At 35.5% G+C, this 19258-nt stretch overlaps 1 protein-coding gene across 2 annotated transcripts; it reads right to left on the bottom strand.

Moving 5' to 3' along the window:
• Positions 1 to 14191: 14191 nt before the first annotated feature.
• On the bottom strand, positions 14192 to 18660 carry LOC149545010 (low affinity inorganic phosphate transporter 1-like). 2 transcript variants are annotated; one of them, XM_089796482.1, is made up of 3 exons: positions 18645 to 18660; positions 17334 to 17356; positions 14192 to 15820 (listed from the first exon to the last, which is right to left on the bottom strand). In XM_089796482.1, exon 3 carries the CDS (start codon positions 15740 to 15742, stop codon positions 14192 to 14194), a length of 1551 nt encoding a protein of 516 aa, XP_089652608.1. In that variant the 5' UTR covers positions 15743 to 15820; positions 17334 to 17356; positions 18645 to 18660. The 2 variants fall into 2 exon arrangements, with proteins under 2 accessions (XP_089652608.1, XP_089652607.1); XM_089796481.1 differs by lacking the exons at positions 17334 to 17356; positions 18645 to 18660 and having other exon boundaries at positions 14192 to 15835.
• Between the last annotated feature and the right edge of the window lie 598 nt (positions 18661 to 19258).

Genomic DNA, 19258 nt, shown 5'->3' with positions numbered 1-19258 from the left:
TAAGAATATATTTTAACTTCCAAGAAAAGATGGTCCTATGAATGCAAGCATTTATAATGATAGAAGAATCCCCTTCAATATGTAGGAAACAAAAATTACCTTGTTTTGCTAAAATGAGACCAACTAACAGAGCTTGTGCCTCTACCATGTTATTTGTATTAATACACAAAGGAGATACTATAATTGCCACAACATCTCCATTTGAATTTTTGATGCACGCACCAAAACTAGAAGGGCCAGGATTACCTCTTGATGGGCCATCAAAATTTAATTTCCAATATCCCTCATCTAGTGGCCTCCAACCTATTTGCTTACAGGATAATGAAGAAGTGGATGAATTACTAATTTTCCAACCATCTGGGATAAATAAATGTTTCCAGCTTTGAATAACTTGAGAGTCCCAAGAAGTAACAACAGGATTAAATTTTGTCTTTTTCAAACTTGAATTTGTCACCTTTGAGATAAATCTTTCAATTTCCTCCAAAACAATTTCTAAGGTATGACTCTCTTTTCTAAAAATGTGTTTATTGCATTCCCACCAAATAGCCCAAACAACCAATGCCGAGATACATTTCCAAAGGTTTGCAAATAATGATTTACGATAGAGAACTGGCCAAGCTTGTAAAAGATCCCAAATATTATTTTTGAGAGGAGTACTATAGTGTAGTTTATTCAAAACAAAACTCTAGCATTGATAAGAAAATGAGCATGAGACAAAAAGATGATCCACTAATTCTTCACACTCATCACAAAAAACACAGTTGAAAGAAGAGGTAATGTGCAATCTATTCAATTTGTCACTAGTCAAAATCCTATGTTTTAGTGCAAGCCAAGAGAAACAACTTGCCTTTGGAAGCACAATATGATTCCAACAAAATGAAAATGCCCTATAGGTAACTTTATGTGAAACATTTTGCTGCAAAATTTTATAACCCTCTTTTACTGAGTAATTGCCATCCTTAGCTAGGGCCCAAAAAATCCTATGTTGAGATCTAGAAAAGAAGACTTGCCTGCAAGTCAAAATATCTTTGAATTGACTAATTTCTTGAGATGATACGTGTAAAACCATCGGATCCTTCCAAAACACTTTCCCTAAAAGTTCACAAACATATGCCACATATTCATAAAGTTGAGTACCCCAGTGTAGTTCTGACACTTCAATAATATTTAGAGAAATCAAACTATTGGAAAGCGAAATCTGACCATTCCAAGAATCTCTCCAAAAGTTAACTCTAGTGCCATCATTAACTTCCCAAGAAACATAATTTACCACAATATTGTGAAAAGCTATCATGAAATCCCATATAATTGAACCTTTAGGAGGATCTAAAATAGAGAGAATTCTAGAAGGATCATTATTATCCAAATACTTTTGTTGGATAATTTTGCACCAAGTGGATTGAGGTTTATTATACATTTGCCAAACCAATTTCCCTCCAAATGCTTCAATTCTTTTGGTAAGGTCATGCACACCTACCCCTCCTATTGCTAGAATCTGTGACATGTCCTGTAATAAAATAAGTGGGATCTTGTGAGAATCATCTGTATTACTTGTCCATAGGAAGCCCTTAATCATTTTTTGAATTTGAACTAGAATTTTGGGGGGAGCTTTAAGAATAGTAAAAAAGTAATTTGGAATTGCAGCTAATACTGATTTAATCAGCAAGGCTCTCCTAGCCAAGGACAACCGTCTAACTTTCCAAGTTGCAATTTTGCTCTGAATACGTTGAATGTCAGAAGACCAATACGAAGTTTTGTCTGAACCCATAAAGAAAGGGATGCCCGAATATATAGAGGGTAAGAAATCTTCTGAAAAAACCCAAAATTTGTTTGATTTTATTAGAAATCACTTTGTTCATATTAAAAAAAATAGATTTTTGACTTCTGAACATTAATGGCTTGACCTACAATGCTGAATATTGTATAATATTTTTAAAAAAATTGTATAATATAAATATATATTGATTTTTAATGATTTTTAATAGAATGACAAAAATTACATTATAAAAAAGTATGATATTAAAGTAAAAAAATCAGTTCAAAAAATATAATAATAAGATTTAAAATAATATTTTATAATATAATGATAACAACTATTTAATAAGACAATAATATAATAAATCCATATAAAACTCCATTCAATCAATCATTTAAAAGAAAAAAATAAATATAGAAAAATTATAATATTATAAAATTGTGATGTGGTTTTACAAAAAATAAATTATACGAAAGAAACAAATAAAATAAATTCTAATTGATATATTATTGTATAATTGAATTCATAATTTAATAACTCATAATACAAACAATTAAATTTTTTTAAAAATATAAACAATAGTACTTAACCTAAATAAGTAGTAATAATAGCTGTCGATAGCTGGCAGAACCTTTTATTTTTAAATAAGAAATTGTGACTTTTAAATAAGCATGTATGTGAACTATAAGTCACCGTTGACTACGCAGCTCTGTAAAGATATAATCCGTCAAATTCGTTCGAAGAAAACTTTGTGAATAGCTTTTACATGGCATAACCTCATTCTCAATCTGACCAAAGATTATTTTTCTTACTTCAAGCTGGCTCAAGTCAACCCATTTTTGAGGTTAGCATTAAGTTGGATTACACAAACATCACTATTACATAAACTCTGAGCTGATAATGCGCACGTTTTACTGCAATGATCTAAACTATCGACTCCTCTTTTGCTCCTGCACTACAGTAAATGCTCACCCTATATTGTATCAAATAACAATGACAAAGAAACATACAAACTGTTTAGCTTTTTTCAGACAAGCAGCACAGTTCAAAGCTAACAAGCGATGTTTTCAACACTCACAAGTTCAGAACAAACATTGCATTGCACGGGTTGAAATCATTGTTGAATTACATGGACCGTACGCAATTATTATAATCATTATATTATAGAAGGCTCCTCGAATATGAAGAGATGAGAAAGAACCAACAGTCATGTAACCGTTGGACTTTCATATCTCAACAATCAACAATCAACCCATATAAGAACAATTAGACCTTCAGCTGAATTCCACACACACAACTACGTAAACTCTGGGTTGCTAATGCGTACGTTTTATTGCAGCGAGCCCGAATTTCAACTCCTCTTTGCTCCCATCTAATATATCATATCATACTATTATATTATATTCTATTATAGATATATTGAAAAATCCATCTAAAGAAATGTGGATAGATATCATTATAAAATGATTAAAAATTAATTTACTACATCTAAACATATTTATATTTCTATTTATTTTCATTTTAGGCTGAGTTAATATTTTTATTTAATTTTTTTTTTCCAAAAAGATTTATTTTAAAAGCTGATAATTTTAACATCTAGTTTATGTAGTTTTATTAAATTATTTTTAAACATATATTTTAAGTATAATAAATATTACGATTTTGACATTGAAATGGTTGTCAAATTTAACTTAAAAGAATTTCTACCAACATTAACAAAATATAATATCAATATAATAATATAATAATATAATTTAATAATAATAATTTTATAAAATATTGTATAATATAAATATATTAATTTATTATTATTTTTAATAGAATGATAAAATTACATTCTAAAAAAGTATGATATTAAAAGTAAAAATAAATAAGTTAAAAAAATATAATAGTAAGATTTAAAACAATATTTTATAATATAATAATAAAAACTATTTAATAAGACAATAATATAATAAATCGATATATAAGACTCCATTCAATCAATTTAAAGAAAATATTAAAAAATTGTGATGTAGTTTTGAGGAAAAAAATTATACTAAAGAAACAAATAAAATAAATTCTTATTGATATATTATTGTATAATTGAACTCATAATTTAACAAGGGCTATGTGCAACTCTAGTCCCTGCCTTTGATGGGTTTGGAAGGAGGTGTATAAAATGTAGAGACATGTCAAGGAGATGCCAATGTAGTATCTAAATAATGAAGGGTAATGGTTTAGAAATCTATTCTTTGAATAATGAAGGGTAATGGTTTAGAAAGTATGGTATGACTACATTGATACACAATTTAAACAAGATTAACATTGTAAAAGAATATCATTTTCCCTTCAGGAATAACCTCCACATATAATTCATCACAAAGTCATGTGTAAGAGTTATACTGCCCTAATAATGAAAAAAAAATTACAAATAATAATAACAATAATAATAAAAAATTGATACCCTTGAAATTAGTAGATAAAGTGATTACAATAGAAGAGAAGATAAATAATAATAGCAATAAAATATTAAATTCCCTTAATTTGAAATCATTAGTCATGAGCAAACAAAACAATTTGACAATTTGAAAATTATGCCATGCATACATTGAATTCCCTTTAAAACTTTGAATTCTACCAATTAATCATAGTATCAAAAAGCTAGCTACTTAATATAAATTGATTTAGTTAATATGATAAACTAAATATGGGAAAGCCAAAATAAACAAAATATAGAAGTCTAATTTTATGCTTTACAAATAGAGATATCTGATCTATTCTAAAATCCCTTGTAATATTATTCATCACACAACAAAACAACCTCCACGAACACAACCAACAAAATATGTTATCTCAAGATTGCACATGATGTTAAACAGTTCGATACAAACAAATTAAAAGTGAGAGCTCTAGAAGAACTATTACATAAAAACAAAAAATACTATAGCTATAAGTTCCAATACCCAACCTCACGAACAATTATATCCATAAGTTCCAATGCATGACTGTAAGAAGACGGGACAAGAACCTAGGAGTAAAATTTAATAAAATAGATGTCCATACAGTATTAGTAAAAGTGATAGTTACAAAATAAAATAAAATATTAATAGAAGTATTAATTATAAAAATGAAAGTCAGGGTCTAACAAACAACCGAAGAATTGTATATATCCTCCATTTTTTCATCACTTTGAAGAACATCTTCATAAAAAGGAGAGTGTACGTCGTACAGTCTAGGTCATTTTTGCTACAAGAGATAGAAATATAGATATAATCATGTCAAAATCCTCCTACTCCTCAAAAAATATCTAAAATCACATATAAATAGGCTAATAAAATCTAACTATCTTTTCTTATAGTGTACTTGGATCTAAGAATACTTTACATCAATGTGGCACTACCTAAAAGGCACACCCATCTTCTAGCTAGTTAGAGAAGGCATCACTCTATTTAGGTATATACTAATATTTAATACAATCTAGAATACACACCAACCTCCTGCAAAATAGGGGAGAAATAAATTTAGAAAATAAACTTGATTCATATTAAATCACCTGAAATGACCATATTAAATGAAATGCATGACATTCTTACATTGATAAAAAGAAATCAGTAAATTTCCAATAGAAAATTTTATAATTCACAACTAACAATAAAAAATGACCAAATCGAATTCAAGTGGCAAAAAATCATTAATTGATAGGAAAATAAATTCCTTGCCAACTTGCAACTAGTCTTTAAACCAAATCTAACTCAATAATAAATTTATGAAAAAAGAAACAACTTTACTCAAATAGCTTTGAAATACTTATTGACTAATCAGTTACATAAAGAGCAAAAAATAGACATCATTGACTATTTATAAAATCTATTTGACAATAAGAAAACAATTATAGAATTATCCTATACATTTTTATATTTCCAATACATTTTTATATTTCCATGGTGATTTATTTTTGCTTATCACTTGCTCTTGTATTGAAGCTTGCACAACATCAAACTCTAGACCTTGTAGACTACAACACAATTCTAGTCAAACCCATAATGGCCTCAACAATATCAATAGAAGCCAATAGTCCATAAGGATGTGAAAAATTAAAAGGGCAAAAATTTAGAAAAATGTTATAAATAAAAATTAGATTTAGTGATACGCAAACATTCATTTAAAATTTTTAACATCCCATTAAAATAGAGAAAATTAATCATTACCTGCAAAAGTACATATTTCATGAGTAAACATGAAATTATGAACACTTTTTTATAATATAGTACCCCTAAAATAGATGTAAGTAAAAGAATCTAAGAAAAGACCTTGTTGTGGAACCATTTAGAGCAAGAAGGTGCTTGACAAAGAGGGGATACGAGGATAAGCCCAAGTGCTTGTTCTTTGTATTTCAAATACATAAATGCAAATGATACTCCACTCAAAATGTAAGAAGTAACACCTAATCACTTTATCTTAAAAATAAATCAACTTAAAATGTGTTAGGACTTCACTCTCTACAAATAGTGTGAGAATGTAAGCCATTGTAACAACACCCATACATATCACCTCTTGAAGCCATTTGACACAATAGGAGGTTAAGTCATTTTTCCAAAAATATATTCTCATGTATACATGTCCAAGTGGGCTTTATCAATTTTAGCTTATTCGGATGAAATTGGTAATTGTTGTTGCAACAATGAGATAGTTCAATTATCAATCACAAGTGGGCACAAATTTTGTCATCTCTAATTTGAATATTTTATTTTGATTTTATTTTTTACTTTTGTGATTAATCTATGAATCTAATCAGAGTGTTTGACAAAGAACTCAACAATGGTGGGTTCTGAGAAATGTGATGATCTTATTGTGGTGGAAATAAGGGACAAGGGGATAGCATTTGTAACTAATAAGAGGCCAAATTTTTTGAATTGCCAAGAAAAACCCATGCTAATTGATTTGGCAAAATCTTTCAATTTTCTAAATGGAGAGATGATTACTAAAAGAAAATGTAACAGTGCTCCAATCATTTAAAACAATAATTATCTGAAATGGTGGAATTTTGTGATATGTTGTTGTTGAAAGCATAGAAGAATGTAATATCGAAGCATAAAAAGTTTTATAACACAGGGATGAGAAAAGATATGCAAACCTTGCATCGAGAGAAATATTCCAAACAATAAATCTTGTAGGTTCCAAGGATCCTCTATCTCTGAACCTTCCATCCAACCACTCCATTTCTCTATAGTAATCATGTCACAGATTTAAGTGAGGAGGGCTTTTGTTGCATCTTCTACAATTGTAGCTTTTGTTTTGACTTGTAATTTATAGACCACACCCATCGTCTGCTACCTTAAATTTAAGAGGAAATTTTGAAGATGATCCTGATAAACATAGGTCAATGAAGAGCTCACTCTTTTTTTTGTACAAATGCTACCAACCAAAATCTGTTAGCATGCAGTTACTGCTTATATTTTTTTAGGATTAAAAAAATAATGAATGTAGCTTCATTATACACATGGTAATTTGTGTAGTAGTCTAAGAGCATGCCATCTGGCTTATGATGTGTTACCAGACACATGGGCATGTGCATTTCACTTGGCTTATAGCAAAGCATTTGTCTTCCACCTGTCCCATGCATATGATATGTGTAAGTATTGATAAGGTGCAAGGACAATTATATCAATGCTATGTGTCAATTACATCTTTTTTACCAAATTTGTGAATTGCAAAAGGAAAAAACTCTCGGCAATATTAGCCTTGCCCAAACAAAAAAATGCAGAAATGAGGGAAAAATCAGTCTAATGACCTAATTATAGTTAGAACACAGGATATAAACATAGACACAGTTGTAAATGAGTGACTCAAAAACTTTATTCTCCTGCCTAATAGCAAGGACTAATAACTCTTAATACAAACAATTCAAAAAAATATAACAATAGTACTTAACCTAAATAAATAATAATAATAGTTGTCAATAGCTGTCAGAACCTTTTATTTTTAAATAAGCATGTATGTGAACCATAAGTCACCATTGACTACACAGCTATGTAGAGATACAATCCGTCAAATTCGTTCGAAGAAGACTTTGTGAATAGCTTTTACATGGCATAACCTCATTCTCAATCTAACCAAAGATTATTTTTCTTACTTCAAGCTGGTTCAAATTGTTAATTATTGTTAGTTGGACAACTGTATTTCTGACCCAAAAATAGCAGTAGTATTTTTGGGTAGCTTGGATAGCTGTTTGTCCTTATCTATGTATAGCAACATTAGTTATGGGTAGTTTGGAAAACTATTTGTCCACTTTCCAAGAATTAGTAAATAGTTGTTGCAAGGATAATTATTTACTAATTTTAGTGATTCCCTTTTGGACACCTTGCAACCAATTCTATTATTGGTTGTCGAGTTGTCTTGATCTCAGTCGTTGGTTTGATTTAATCTCGGTCATTGGTTTTTCCAATAGGGTATTATAAAAAGGGGTCATTGGGTCATTTGGAAATAGAAGTTTTGGAGAAGCATTTTGCAGTGATAGCAAATTGTCTTAAGGTGCTAGCAAGGGCACAATGTTAGCATTGGGATAGTAGTGGGGAATATCAGTAGGAGAAATTAGGAGGTTGTCAAAGTTTTGCTAGTGAGAGGCAAGGAATTTTGTATCTCTTGATTTGCTGAAGTTTAATATAATTCCTCATCTGTAGAACTAGTTTTCCCTTAAGGGTTTATCCAGGGACAATTTGTCCAAAAATATTGTGTTCAATGTGTTGTTCATTTCTTTCCATATTATATAAGTGAAGTTGCAGTTGTGTTATTTTTCAATATTAGCTGAGAATTTGTTTTCATTAGTTTAATAATTGTTTACGATAGGAGATTGATAATTAGTGATTGCAATAGTTGATTTTTCACATGGTATTAGAGAGTTGTTAAGGGTAGAAGAGTTTTTCCATAGGAAAGAAAATTTAATCTCTTTAGATTTATTATTGCTTTAATCCCTTGAGACGGCTTCAGCTAGTTTGAGAGATTAGGATAGATTGGATGGTGCCTCAAATTTTGGTGTCTGGAAGGCCAAAAATTCTTTATTGTTGGAAGAGAATGGTATCAAGAATTATGCTACTAGTGTTGTACCTATACCAACGAATGCAACCTAGCTTGCAGCATATAGAAAGGAAGATGTCAAAATGAGGAGGATTATCCTTGATGGTGTCAAGGATCATATTGTTTCACATATCGCAGAGCTAGATATGGCGAAGAAGATGTGGGACACCATTCTGAATCTATACCAGAATGCTACCACCAACAGGAAGTTGATTCTCAGAGAGAAGCTAAAGAATACTCGAATGAATCAGTGAGAAGATGTCACAAGTTACCTCACCAGGCTCAAACTTGTCAAGGACGAGTTAGCAACTATTGGAGATAACCCTAGTGATGACGAGCTAGTGAGAATAGCCCTAAATGAGTTTACTAAACAATGGAGTGTCTTTGTTCAAGTTGTTAGTGGATGAGATACTTTATCGAGTTGGGATCAACTATGGACTGATTTCACTCAGGAGGAGTTTAGACTAAGTCTTGTCAATGGGACCAACAAGAGTCAAAAAAATGAGGTGGAACAAGAGAAAATTTCCCTAGCGGGTAAAGGGAAAGCAAAGAAGGGATCTAGCAAAGGATCAAATTCACAAAGTGAGAAGAAGAAGGACCTTTCTAAGGTCAAGTGCTTTGGATGTCATGAGTTTGGCCACTATGTCAGTGATTTCCCAGAGAGGAAGAAGGGTAAGAAGCAGGTGGCAGCTTCAGCAAGTGCAAAAGAACTCTCCAACAGAATGGAAGATGAGTTTGCACTTATAGCTTATATGGTTAGCTTAACCTCATAGTGTGTTTGGTATATAGATGGTGGGGCATCATTTCATATGATAGGAGTTAGAGAGTGCTTCTCTAGATACAAGGAGGAGGACACCAACATCCAAATTTTTATGGGAAACTTGTCCAAACTCAACCCTATTGGGAAAGGGACTGTTCAATTTCAGAGGGAGAATGGAAAGATAATTCCACTTCATGATGTGTTAAATGTGTCAAGCTTAGGTATGAATTTGATTTCTGTATCTGTTCTTCATGATAGGGGGTATAATGTACTCTTTAGAGGGACAAATGTGTTGATTAAGCACAAGGATTAGAAATCACCCATAACTATTAGAGTTAGGAGTGGTCACCTTTATAGATTGCAGTTTGATACTCCTAAGGCACTCATGAGCAACAGTAATCCTAAAGATCTTGGAGGGCTATGACATAGGAGGATGGACCATATTCATCATGGAGCACTTAGATTGCTTTGTGAGACGGTGATAAATGTTCCAGAGGTGAGCACAGAGCATGACGATGTATGTAAGGGATGTGTGTTGGGGAGCTTTGTGAGAGCATCTTTTCTAAAGAGTGACACCAAATCTAATAGTGTTCTTGATCTAGTACATTCAGATGTTTGTTGACCAATGTTGACGAAATCTCTTAGAGGATATGAGTACTATGTTGCTTTTATTGATGATTTCTCTAGAAAGACCTCGATATACTTCTTGAAGACTAAGGATGAGGTTTTTAGTCGATTCCAAGAGTTCAAGGCTCTTGTGGAGAATTTGACAGGAAAGAAGATAAAGGTTCTTCGGTCAGACAATGGAGGCGAGTACAAAGGAAATGTCTTCCAGGAGTTCAGTACCAGAGAAGGAATCAAGAGAGAATGGACTGTTCCTTACAATCCACAGCAAAATGGAGTTGCTGAAAGGAAGAACCATTCTATATTAGAGCCAGCAAGAGCTATGCTACATGACCAAGACATGCCTCGTTACTTATGGGTAGAGGCATGTAATACAATAGTCTACATTCATAATAGAGTTCCACATAAGGTGCTAGGGAAGATGACACTAGAGGAGGCTTTCATAGGGAAGAAGCCAGATGATAGTTACTTCAAGATATTCAGGAGTTTGGCATATTGCCATATTCCTGGAGATACACGTACAAAGTTAGATCAGACTACAGAGAGGGGGTACTTTGTTGGGTACAATAAGATCTCAAAGGCATATAGGATTTTCATTCCAGGGACTAAAAGAATTATTGTCAGACAGGATGTCAAGTTCATGGAGGACAAGGCATTTAGGAGATCTAGAGGTTTGCCAGCAAATGATCAGAGTGACCAGCCAACAGAAGCTCCAAGACCAAATCAAGGGTAGCAAAGCTCAAGTATAGTTACCAGTACGAGTGTAGACTCAGTTAATGAAGATTCATAGAGTGTGGAGCAACAAGTGTAACAGGAAATGAATCTAGAAGACTTAGAGTTTGACATTTCATCCTCTACAGTTGGCAGCAGGAACTATGTGGTTCCAGATACACAAAGGGATACTCAAAAGTTTGTGGGAGCTCCTAGGAAGAGTAGTAGACAGTGAAGACAACTAGCCAAGTTCAATGACTATGTGGCATTAGTTAGTCAATTGGTAGATAGTGAGCCTTCTAGCTATTAGGAAGCTACAGAACATCAGGTATGGCAAGATGCTATGGTTGAGGAATATTCTTCAATAATGCAAAATGATGTGTGGGAGGTAGTACCTAGACCAACAGATAGGGATGTAGTTGGATCATGTTGGATCTATAAGATAAAGCATGGTCCAGATGGTAGCATCGAGAAATACAAGGTGAGGTTTGTGGCAAAGGGGTTCTCTCCAAAGGAGGGAATAGACTATGAGGAGACATTTGCTCTAGTTGCCAGGTATACTTCTATACGAGCTGTAATCTCACTTGCAGCATAGATGGGATGGCAAATCCATCAAATGGATGTCAAGACAACATTCTTTAATGGTGAGTTGAAGGAGGAGGTATACATAGAACAACCAGAAGGCTTTGTAGCACACAACAAAGAGACCCACATGTGCAGATTGAAGAAAGCATTGTATGGACTCAAGCAGGCTCCTAGAGCGTGGTATGAGCGCATTGATACATACTTGCAGAAAATGGGCTTTGTGAAGAGTGAAGCAGATGCTAACCTCTACTACTTGGTGGTTGGGGGTGAGATTCTCATTCTTGTTCTTTATGTGGATGACCTATTTCTTACAGGTTTACTAGGGCTCATAATGGATTGCAAGAGAAACGTTGCAGAAGAGTTCGAGATTAAGGATTTAGGACTTATGCACTACTTTCTAGGCATGTAAGTCTAGCAAACAGATGGGGAGATTTTCTTTGGTCAAGGGAAATATTGCATTAAAATCTTGAAGAAATTCAAGATGGAGGATTGCAAAGCCATGTCTAGACCCATGATTACGAATTGGAGGAAGGTAGATACATCTAAGGAGAACGATGTAGATCCCACTTTATATAGACAGTTGATTGGTTCGCTTATGTATTTGGTCAACACTAGGCCAAATATAGCATTTGCAATTAACTCTCTTAGTTAGTTCATGGTTGAACCAAAGAGAATGCATTGGATAGCGGCTAAACATGTGCTACATTACTTGCATGGTACAATCAAGTATGGGATCAAATATGTCCGAGGTGAAGGCATCAAGTTGATAGGCTATACTGATGCAGATTGGGCAGGAAGTACAACAGACAAAAGGAGCACTTCAGGGTGTTGTTTCAGTTTGGGGTCAGGAGTTGTATCTTGGTTTAGCAGGAAGCAGAAGTCTGTGGCTCTAAGTTCAGCAGAAGAAGAATACATAGCAGCTAGCATGGCGACATGTGAAGCTATATGGCTTCCGAAGTTGTTAGTAGCCTTGCTTGGTCAGAAGGTTGAAACTACTGTGATACATTGTGACAATCAGAGTCGCATCAAGTTGTCTGAGAATCCAGTGTTTCATGATAGGTCTAAACATATAGATATCATATATCACTTCATCAAGGATTGTGTACAACGAGGTATTGTTCGATTACAATACATACCTATAGATGAGTAGGTAGCAAACATTCTGACGAAGGCTTTGGGAAAGGCAACATTTATCTTCTTCAGAGATAAGATGGGTGTGATGCAGAACAGCTTCCTCGCTAAGAGAAAGTGTTAATTATTGTTAGTGGGATAGCTGTTATTTCTGACCCGAAAATAGCAGCAGTATCTATGGGTAGCTTGGACAACTGTTCGTCCTTATCTATGTATAGCAGCATTAGTTATGGGTAGTTTGGACAGTTGTTTGTCCACTTGCCAAGAATTAGTAAATAGTTTTTGCAAGGATAATTATTTATTAATTTTAGTGATTCCCTTTTGGACACCTTGCAACCAATTTTATTATTGGCTGTCGAGTTGTCTTGATCTCAGCCATTGGTTTGATTTAATCTCGGTCGTTGGTTTTTCCAATAGGGTAGTATAAAAAGGCGTCATTGGGTCATTTGGAAATACAAGTTTTGGAGAAGCATTTTGCAGTGATAGCAAATTGTCTTGCAGTGTTAGCAAGGGCGCAGTGTTAGTGTGGGGATAGCAGTGGAGAATATCAGCGGGAGAAATTAGGAGGTTGTCGGAGTTCTGTCAGTGAGAGGCAAGGAATTTTTTATCTCTTGATTTGTTGAAGTTTAATATAATTCCTCATCTGTAGAACTAGTTTTCCCTTAGGGGTTTATCCAGGGACAATTTGTCCGAAAATATTGTGTTCATTGTGTTGTTCATTTCTTTCCATATTATATAAGTGAAGTTATAGTTATGTTATTTTTCAATATTAGCTGAGAATTTGTTTTCATCAGTTTAATAATCGTTTACGATAGGAAATTGATAATCAGTGACTGCAATAATTGATTTTTCACACAAATCAACCCATATATGAAGTTAGCATTAAGCAAGATTCCACAAACATCACTATTACCTAAACTCTGAGCTGATAATGCGCACGTTTTACTGCAATGATCTAAACTATCAACTCCTCTTTTGCTCCTGCACTACATTAGATGCCCACCTTATGTTGTTTCAAATAACAATGACAAGAAGACATACAAACTGTTTAGCCTTTTTCAGACAAGAAGCACAGTTCAAAGCTAACAAGCACACTCTAAAGCTTTTATTACATTGCACGGGTTGAAATCAATGTTGAATTACATGGACTGTACACAATCATTATAATATATCATTATATTATAGAAAGCTCTTCGAATATGAAGAGATGAGAGAAAACCAACAGTCATTGGACTTTCATATCTCAACAATCAACAATCAACCCATATAAGAAGTAGTAGGCCTTGAGCTGAATTCCACACACACAACTACGTAAACTCTGGGTTGCTAATGCGCACGTTTTATTGCTGCCAGCCCGAATTTCAACTCCTCTTTTGCTCCCGCATCACATAAAATACCCGCCCATATCGTTACAAATTACATAGGCAAACGGACACACAAACTGTCCATCTTTATTCAAATAAGCAGCACACTTGGAAGCTAATAAGCCACCCTTGAACACCCGGAATCATACTTATGGCTATTGTTTATACAAGGCAAACAACAATACCCCCTACGCAGATATGAATCTACAGTGGCACGGTTGCGTTCGAGGAAAGTGAGCGTTGAAGTTGGATTCCATCTTCCCCCTCGTTCTCGCCAGAGATATCTTCCAGAGATCTCCCCATTGTCTCAGGAATACAAAACGTGAAACAGAAGCCAAAGGCATTGGTGATCCCCAGAAGAATGAGAGAGTTCTTGACCCCGATGCCCTTGCTGTACCCATGATCCACTTCGTTAATATGTGTGCTCTGAGCAGCGTACAGAAACCCAAATGCCCCGATAATGGCCCCCGCTTTCCCCGCCGCAGCCGAGATACCGTGACACGTGGAGCGGAACCTCGCTGGGAAAAGCTCGGCAGGGATGATGAAAGTGGTGCTGTTGGGCCCGAAATTGGCGAAGAAGAAGGTGAGACAGTAGAGAGCGATGAACGCCGTGTGGTTGCCGCCGCAGAAAGAGTCCCCGCATTTGCTGCCGCGCCAGTGGTTGTAAGGAATTGCCAGAGCAAACATGAAGACCGTCATGAAGAAGAATCCCATCAGCTGAATCGTACGTCGACCGATCCGATCGACGAAAGCGACAGTAAACCAGTAACCAGGGACAGTGGCGCATATGGCGATAATACACTGAGCTCTCGCAATGCGATACACTTCTTCAATGGCGTTCATCGTCTTCCCCGCGGGGAGCCACCCGACCGCCGTCAAGATATCCTTCTGAAACAAGTTCTGGCTGTAGAAAGCAATGTCCAGAAGGAACCACGTGGAAGTCGTGCCCAATAGATGCATGCCGTGCCGTTTCATGAACTGCGCTGAGAATAGGCCGAACTCGGGCTCTCTGTCTGTGATCCTCGTGACGTTTGCCGCGTCCTCTTGAATCTCAACTCCGAGCACTTTGGACATGTCAGCGGCCGCCTGCTTTGCATTCCTCGCAACGAGGGCCGTGTAGCGAGCGGTCTCTGGCATCTTCATGCGCCAGTAGTACGTCAGCGCCGCCGGAAGGGCGCCGACCATGAGAATTATTCTCCATACGAAGTCCGCCTCAGAGACTGTGGAACCCGCGTGATCTTCCTCAAAGCTCGGAGCCTTGTACTTGTGCTGGAAAGCTGCGGATACAATGATTGCCACTGCGCCGCCTGCTACGATCCCCAAGCCTTGCATGGCAAACACTGCCGCAATGAACGCGCCTCGGGTTTTCTTGTTTGCGTACTCGGACATGATTGTGGCGGACAATGGATAATCTCCGCCGATGCCAAACCCTAACCAGAACCTGAAGAAGCAGAGACTCGTCATCACCGATTTGGCCGTGCTTCCGAAGGAGAGACTCGATGCGACGGACGTCACCACCATGAGAATTAGGGTTAATCCGTACACTCTCTTTCTCCCCATCTTGTCGCCCAGCCAGCCGAAGAAGAGCTGCCCAGCTAGGGTTCCGCACAATGCCACGCCTGTTACGGCGGCTGAGACGTTTGGTGGGAGGGCTCCGGGCTTTGTGCTGTTGGGGTCGAAGTAGTATATTCTTCCCAGGAGCTTTACTACTGTGGATATGCAGAAGAGGTCGTAGGCGTCTGTGAAGAAGCCCATGCCTGCTATCACAATGGCGGTGAAATGGTACAGCTGTGTCTTCGCCACGTCCAAAGTGTTGAGCACCTGGAGCTGGTTCTCGTTTTGCGCCATTTTTCCTCTGCGAACAAAGACAAGCTCAGAACTACAAATCCGTGCTCCCCAGCTATAGGTGTTATGGGATTATAAGATTTTAAGATAGAATTTCACAAGCCCAACTACTCATAATTGACAAGATAAAGCATAAAGCATTGCTTTTAGTTTAAAACTCTATACAACGAAGCACTAAAAGTCAATGAATGTTACCGACGTCGGAATGAAGAAAGAAAGCACGTAAACGATTCTTCGCGGATCGAAAGGGAATTCCTCTACCTACGTTACCTTTGAGAGAAAGCAGCAAAATACGAAACAAAAAAAGTCAGCGATCATGTAACTATGAACTTCAAAATGCTGCTTCTAGATCTAACGCTACATACCTGAGAAAAACCTGCTTTGCCTCTCTAGTAGGCACGATGAGAAACTCTCTACGAATGGCATGCATTTATGTGCTTGACGAGAAAGAGGATATCCGAATATTCCACCTAGGATTCCTAATTTTAGAAATCTGACTTGTACTTCATGTACTCCTATTTAAAATGTATTCTACATGTCAACTCTCATCCTTGCAGCGTACACGCCATCTCCTTCGTCAGCCAACTCATTAGGGGATCTTTATAACATTAAAAAATTCGTCGACCACTGTAGTCTACACAAGCCGAGCTTTCGTTGAATGTGAACCAAGTGAACTGACATAAACTTTAATGGTCTAGATTATTAGTTCTATTCAGAGGCAGGATATTAGTGTAATCATTTTAAACATTTAAAAATTATTATTATTTTAGATTTGCCCAATAACAATAAAGTATTTTTTAACATACTAAGTTTATTATAAAGTTTTTATTTTTTAATTTATTTTTGAATATTAGAAATTTTTAATTATGTTAAATTCTGTAGGGTGAAAAAGACAACCAAGAAATTTTTTTTTCCAATAAAAAATGAGGAGAACAACAATTAAATTTTTTTGCCACTATACTTGTTGTAAATGGATGTGATAATGCAATGAAATGTGCATATTTAGTGAGGCGGTCAACTACTACCATGATGACATTATGACCTTTAGATTTGGGAAGCCCTGTGATGAAGTCCATAGATAAAGGCTGAAGGAGACCTAGTGTCTTAATTGTTTCCCCCTTATTTCTTTGACAAACCAAACATTCAGCCACAAAATTTTGAACATCACCTTTTAGCCCTTCCCAAAAAAATCTTGCTTGACCCAATGATATGTCTTCAAAAATCTTGAATGACCACCAATTGGGGACTCATGTAGTTCTTTTAGAATCTTGTGTTTAAGAGTGGAATTCTTGCAGAGATACAAGCACTCTTTATACCAAAGAGTATCCCCCTTTAAACAAAACTTATCCAAATTACTAGGGTCACTTTTTATTTACCGGATGAAATTACTAGTTGCAACATCATTTTGCCACTCTTCTTTGGCTTGTACCACCCAATTTTCTTGTAATATTGAAAGGGCACACAATAAGGCTTCATCTTTTTCATCCTTCGTGGAAAGTACATTGGCCACAATATTTTCCTTCCCTTTCTTGTATACAATTTCAAAGTCATATCCCAACATCTTAGTGACCCATTTTTGTTTCTCTTCTAACGATAGTCTTTGTTTCAAAAAAATATTTTAGGCTATCATAATTTGTCTTAATCTTGAATTGTCGACCCATTAAATAAGGCCTCCATTTTTTAACGGCATGAAGGATTGCTAACATTTCCTTCTCATAAATAGGTTTGAGTTTATCTTTACCTTTTAATTGACAACTCTCAAAAGCATTTGGTCGACCTTCTTGCATGAGAACTACTCCTATCCCATTTCTAGAAGCATCACATTCCACAATGAATTCCTTGGTAATTCTGGAGTGGCAAGCACTGGAGTTTGTTAGTTTGTGGCGACTGATCAGGAAAGTACTGTATATACTTCATAAACTCTTTGGAATTTTTGGGCCATGCCTGATGTGTGGCCGATGTTGTGGCCGACATATGGTTGACCCTAAAATGACAAAAAATACTTGTATAAAAGGGCTTAGGATTGGGTATTTTTTTATTATGTTATGTTGTGATGTGAAATTGGTTCTTGTAGTGGTATTGAGCTATAAGGGATTACAGATTGTAATCACTAGATCGTAATAATATCAGACTTGTTGTTTGGTGGACATAGCATAGGGATTGGGTGAACCACGTTAAATCTTGGTGTCTTATGTTCTTTTTTATGTGATTTATTATTTTTCTATTATTGGTTATTTTTTCATGTTATTGTTATTTCTATCCATGGTTTAATCCTAACAAGTGGTATCAGAGCGAGGTTTTCTTTTAGCTATTCTTTGCAGGAAAGTCTCACGGTTGAGTGGGAGCGATGGTAGATGAGGGTAAGCTGAGGGTTGACAGGTTTAATGGGCAGAACTTCTTCTTATGGAAGATGCAAATGGAAGACTATCTTTATCAGAAGGATTTATGGAAGCTGTTGGAAGGAAAAGCCAAGAATTAGGGATCTATATCAAATGATGAATGAGATCTTTTAGATGAAAAGGAACTTGGAAGCATTTGATTATTCTTGGCACCATCAGTGGCATTTAATATTATAAAAGAAAAGATGATAGAAGAGTTGATGAAATCCTTAATTACATTGTATGAAAAGCCCTTCGCTTCAAATAAGGTATTTCTTATGAACCATTTATTTAATATGAAAATGGTAGAAGGTGGATCTATTGCAGATCATTTAAATGAGTTTAATACTATTACTAGTTAGTTATCTTCTGTGGGTATCAATTTTGATGAAGAAATTAGGGCTCTCTTGATTTTGCATTCTTTGCCTGAAAGCTGGAATGGCTTGATAATGGCTGTGAGTAATTTTGTTCATGGATCTAGTACCCTAAAATATGATGATGTGATCGGTGTTATTTTGAGTGAGAAAAATTGTAGGAAAAGCTCAGGTGGATCTACATCAAGAAGTGCTTTGTATGCACAAAGTAGGGATAGAACGATTGGGAGAGGAAGTAACTCTAGCAATCGTGGGAAATCAAGAGGAAAGTCAAAGGGGAAGAGGTCTCAATCGAGAGGACCAAATGATTGCTGGTACTGTGGGAAACCAGGTCATAAAAAGAAAGATTGCTGGAATCGAAAGAAAAATGAAGGAGATAAACTAGATGGAGACAAGGAGGCAAATGTGGTAAGTAAAAAATTCGAAGAGGATGCTTTGCTTCCGTCTTTAGAAAGTGTTGATGATTCATGGGTTTTAGATTTTAGTGCTTCATTTCATACTACACCTCATAGAGGTTATTTCATTTATTATGTCTAAGGGGATTTTGGACTTGTTTATTTAGGGAATAATGAACCCTGTCATATTTTTGGAAAAGGAAACATTAAGATTAAGTTGTAGAATGGGAATCATTGGCTACTACATGAGGTAAGACATGTTTCAAAGATGATTAAGAA

Source organism: Cupressus sempervirens, chromosome 8, assembly GCF_028749045.1.
Source record: "Cupressus sempervirens isolate cs-2001-9-10 chromosome 8, ASM2874904v1, whole genome shotgun sequence".
Lineage (NCBI taxonomy): Eukaryota > Viridiplantae > Streptophyta > Pinopsida > Cupressales > Cupressaceae > Cupressus > Cupressus sempervirens.
This window is presented reverse-complemented; position numbering and strand designations above follow the sequence as displayed.

Bases quoted from the DNA above. Each gene is read 5' to 3' on its own strand.
- LOC149545010 (XM_089796481.1), bottom strand. From the start codon at position 15,835: ATGGCGCAAAACGAGAACCAGCTCCAGGTGCTCAACACTTTGGACGTG.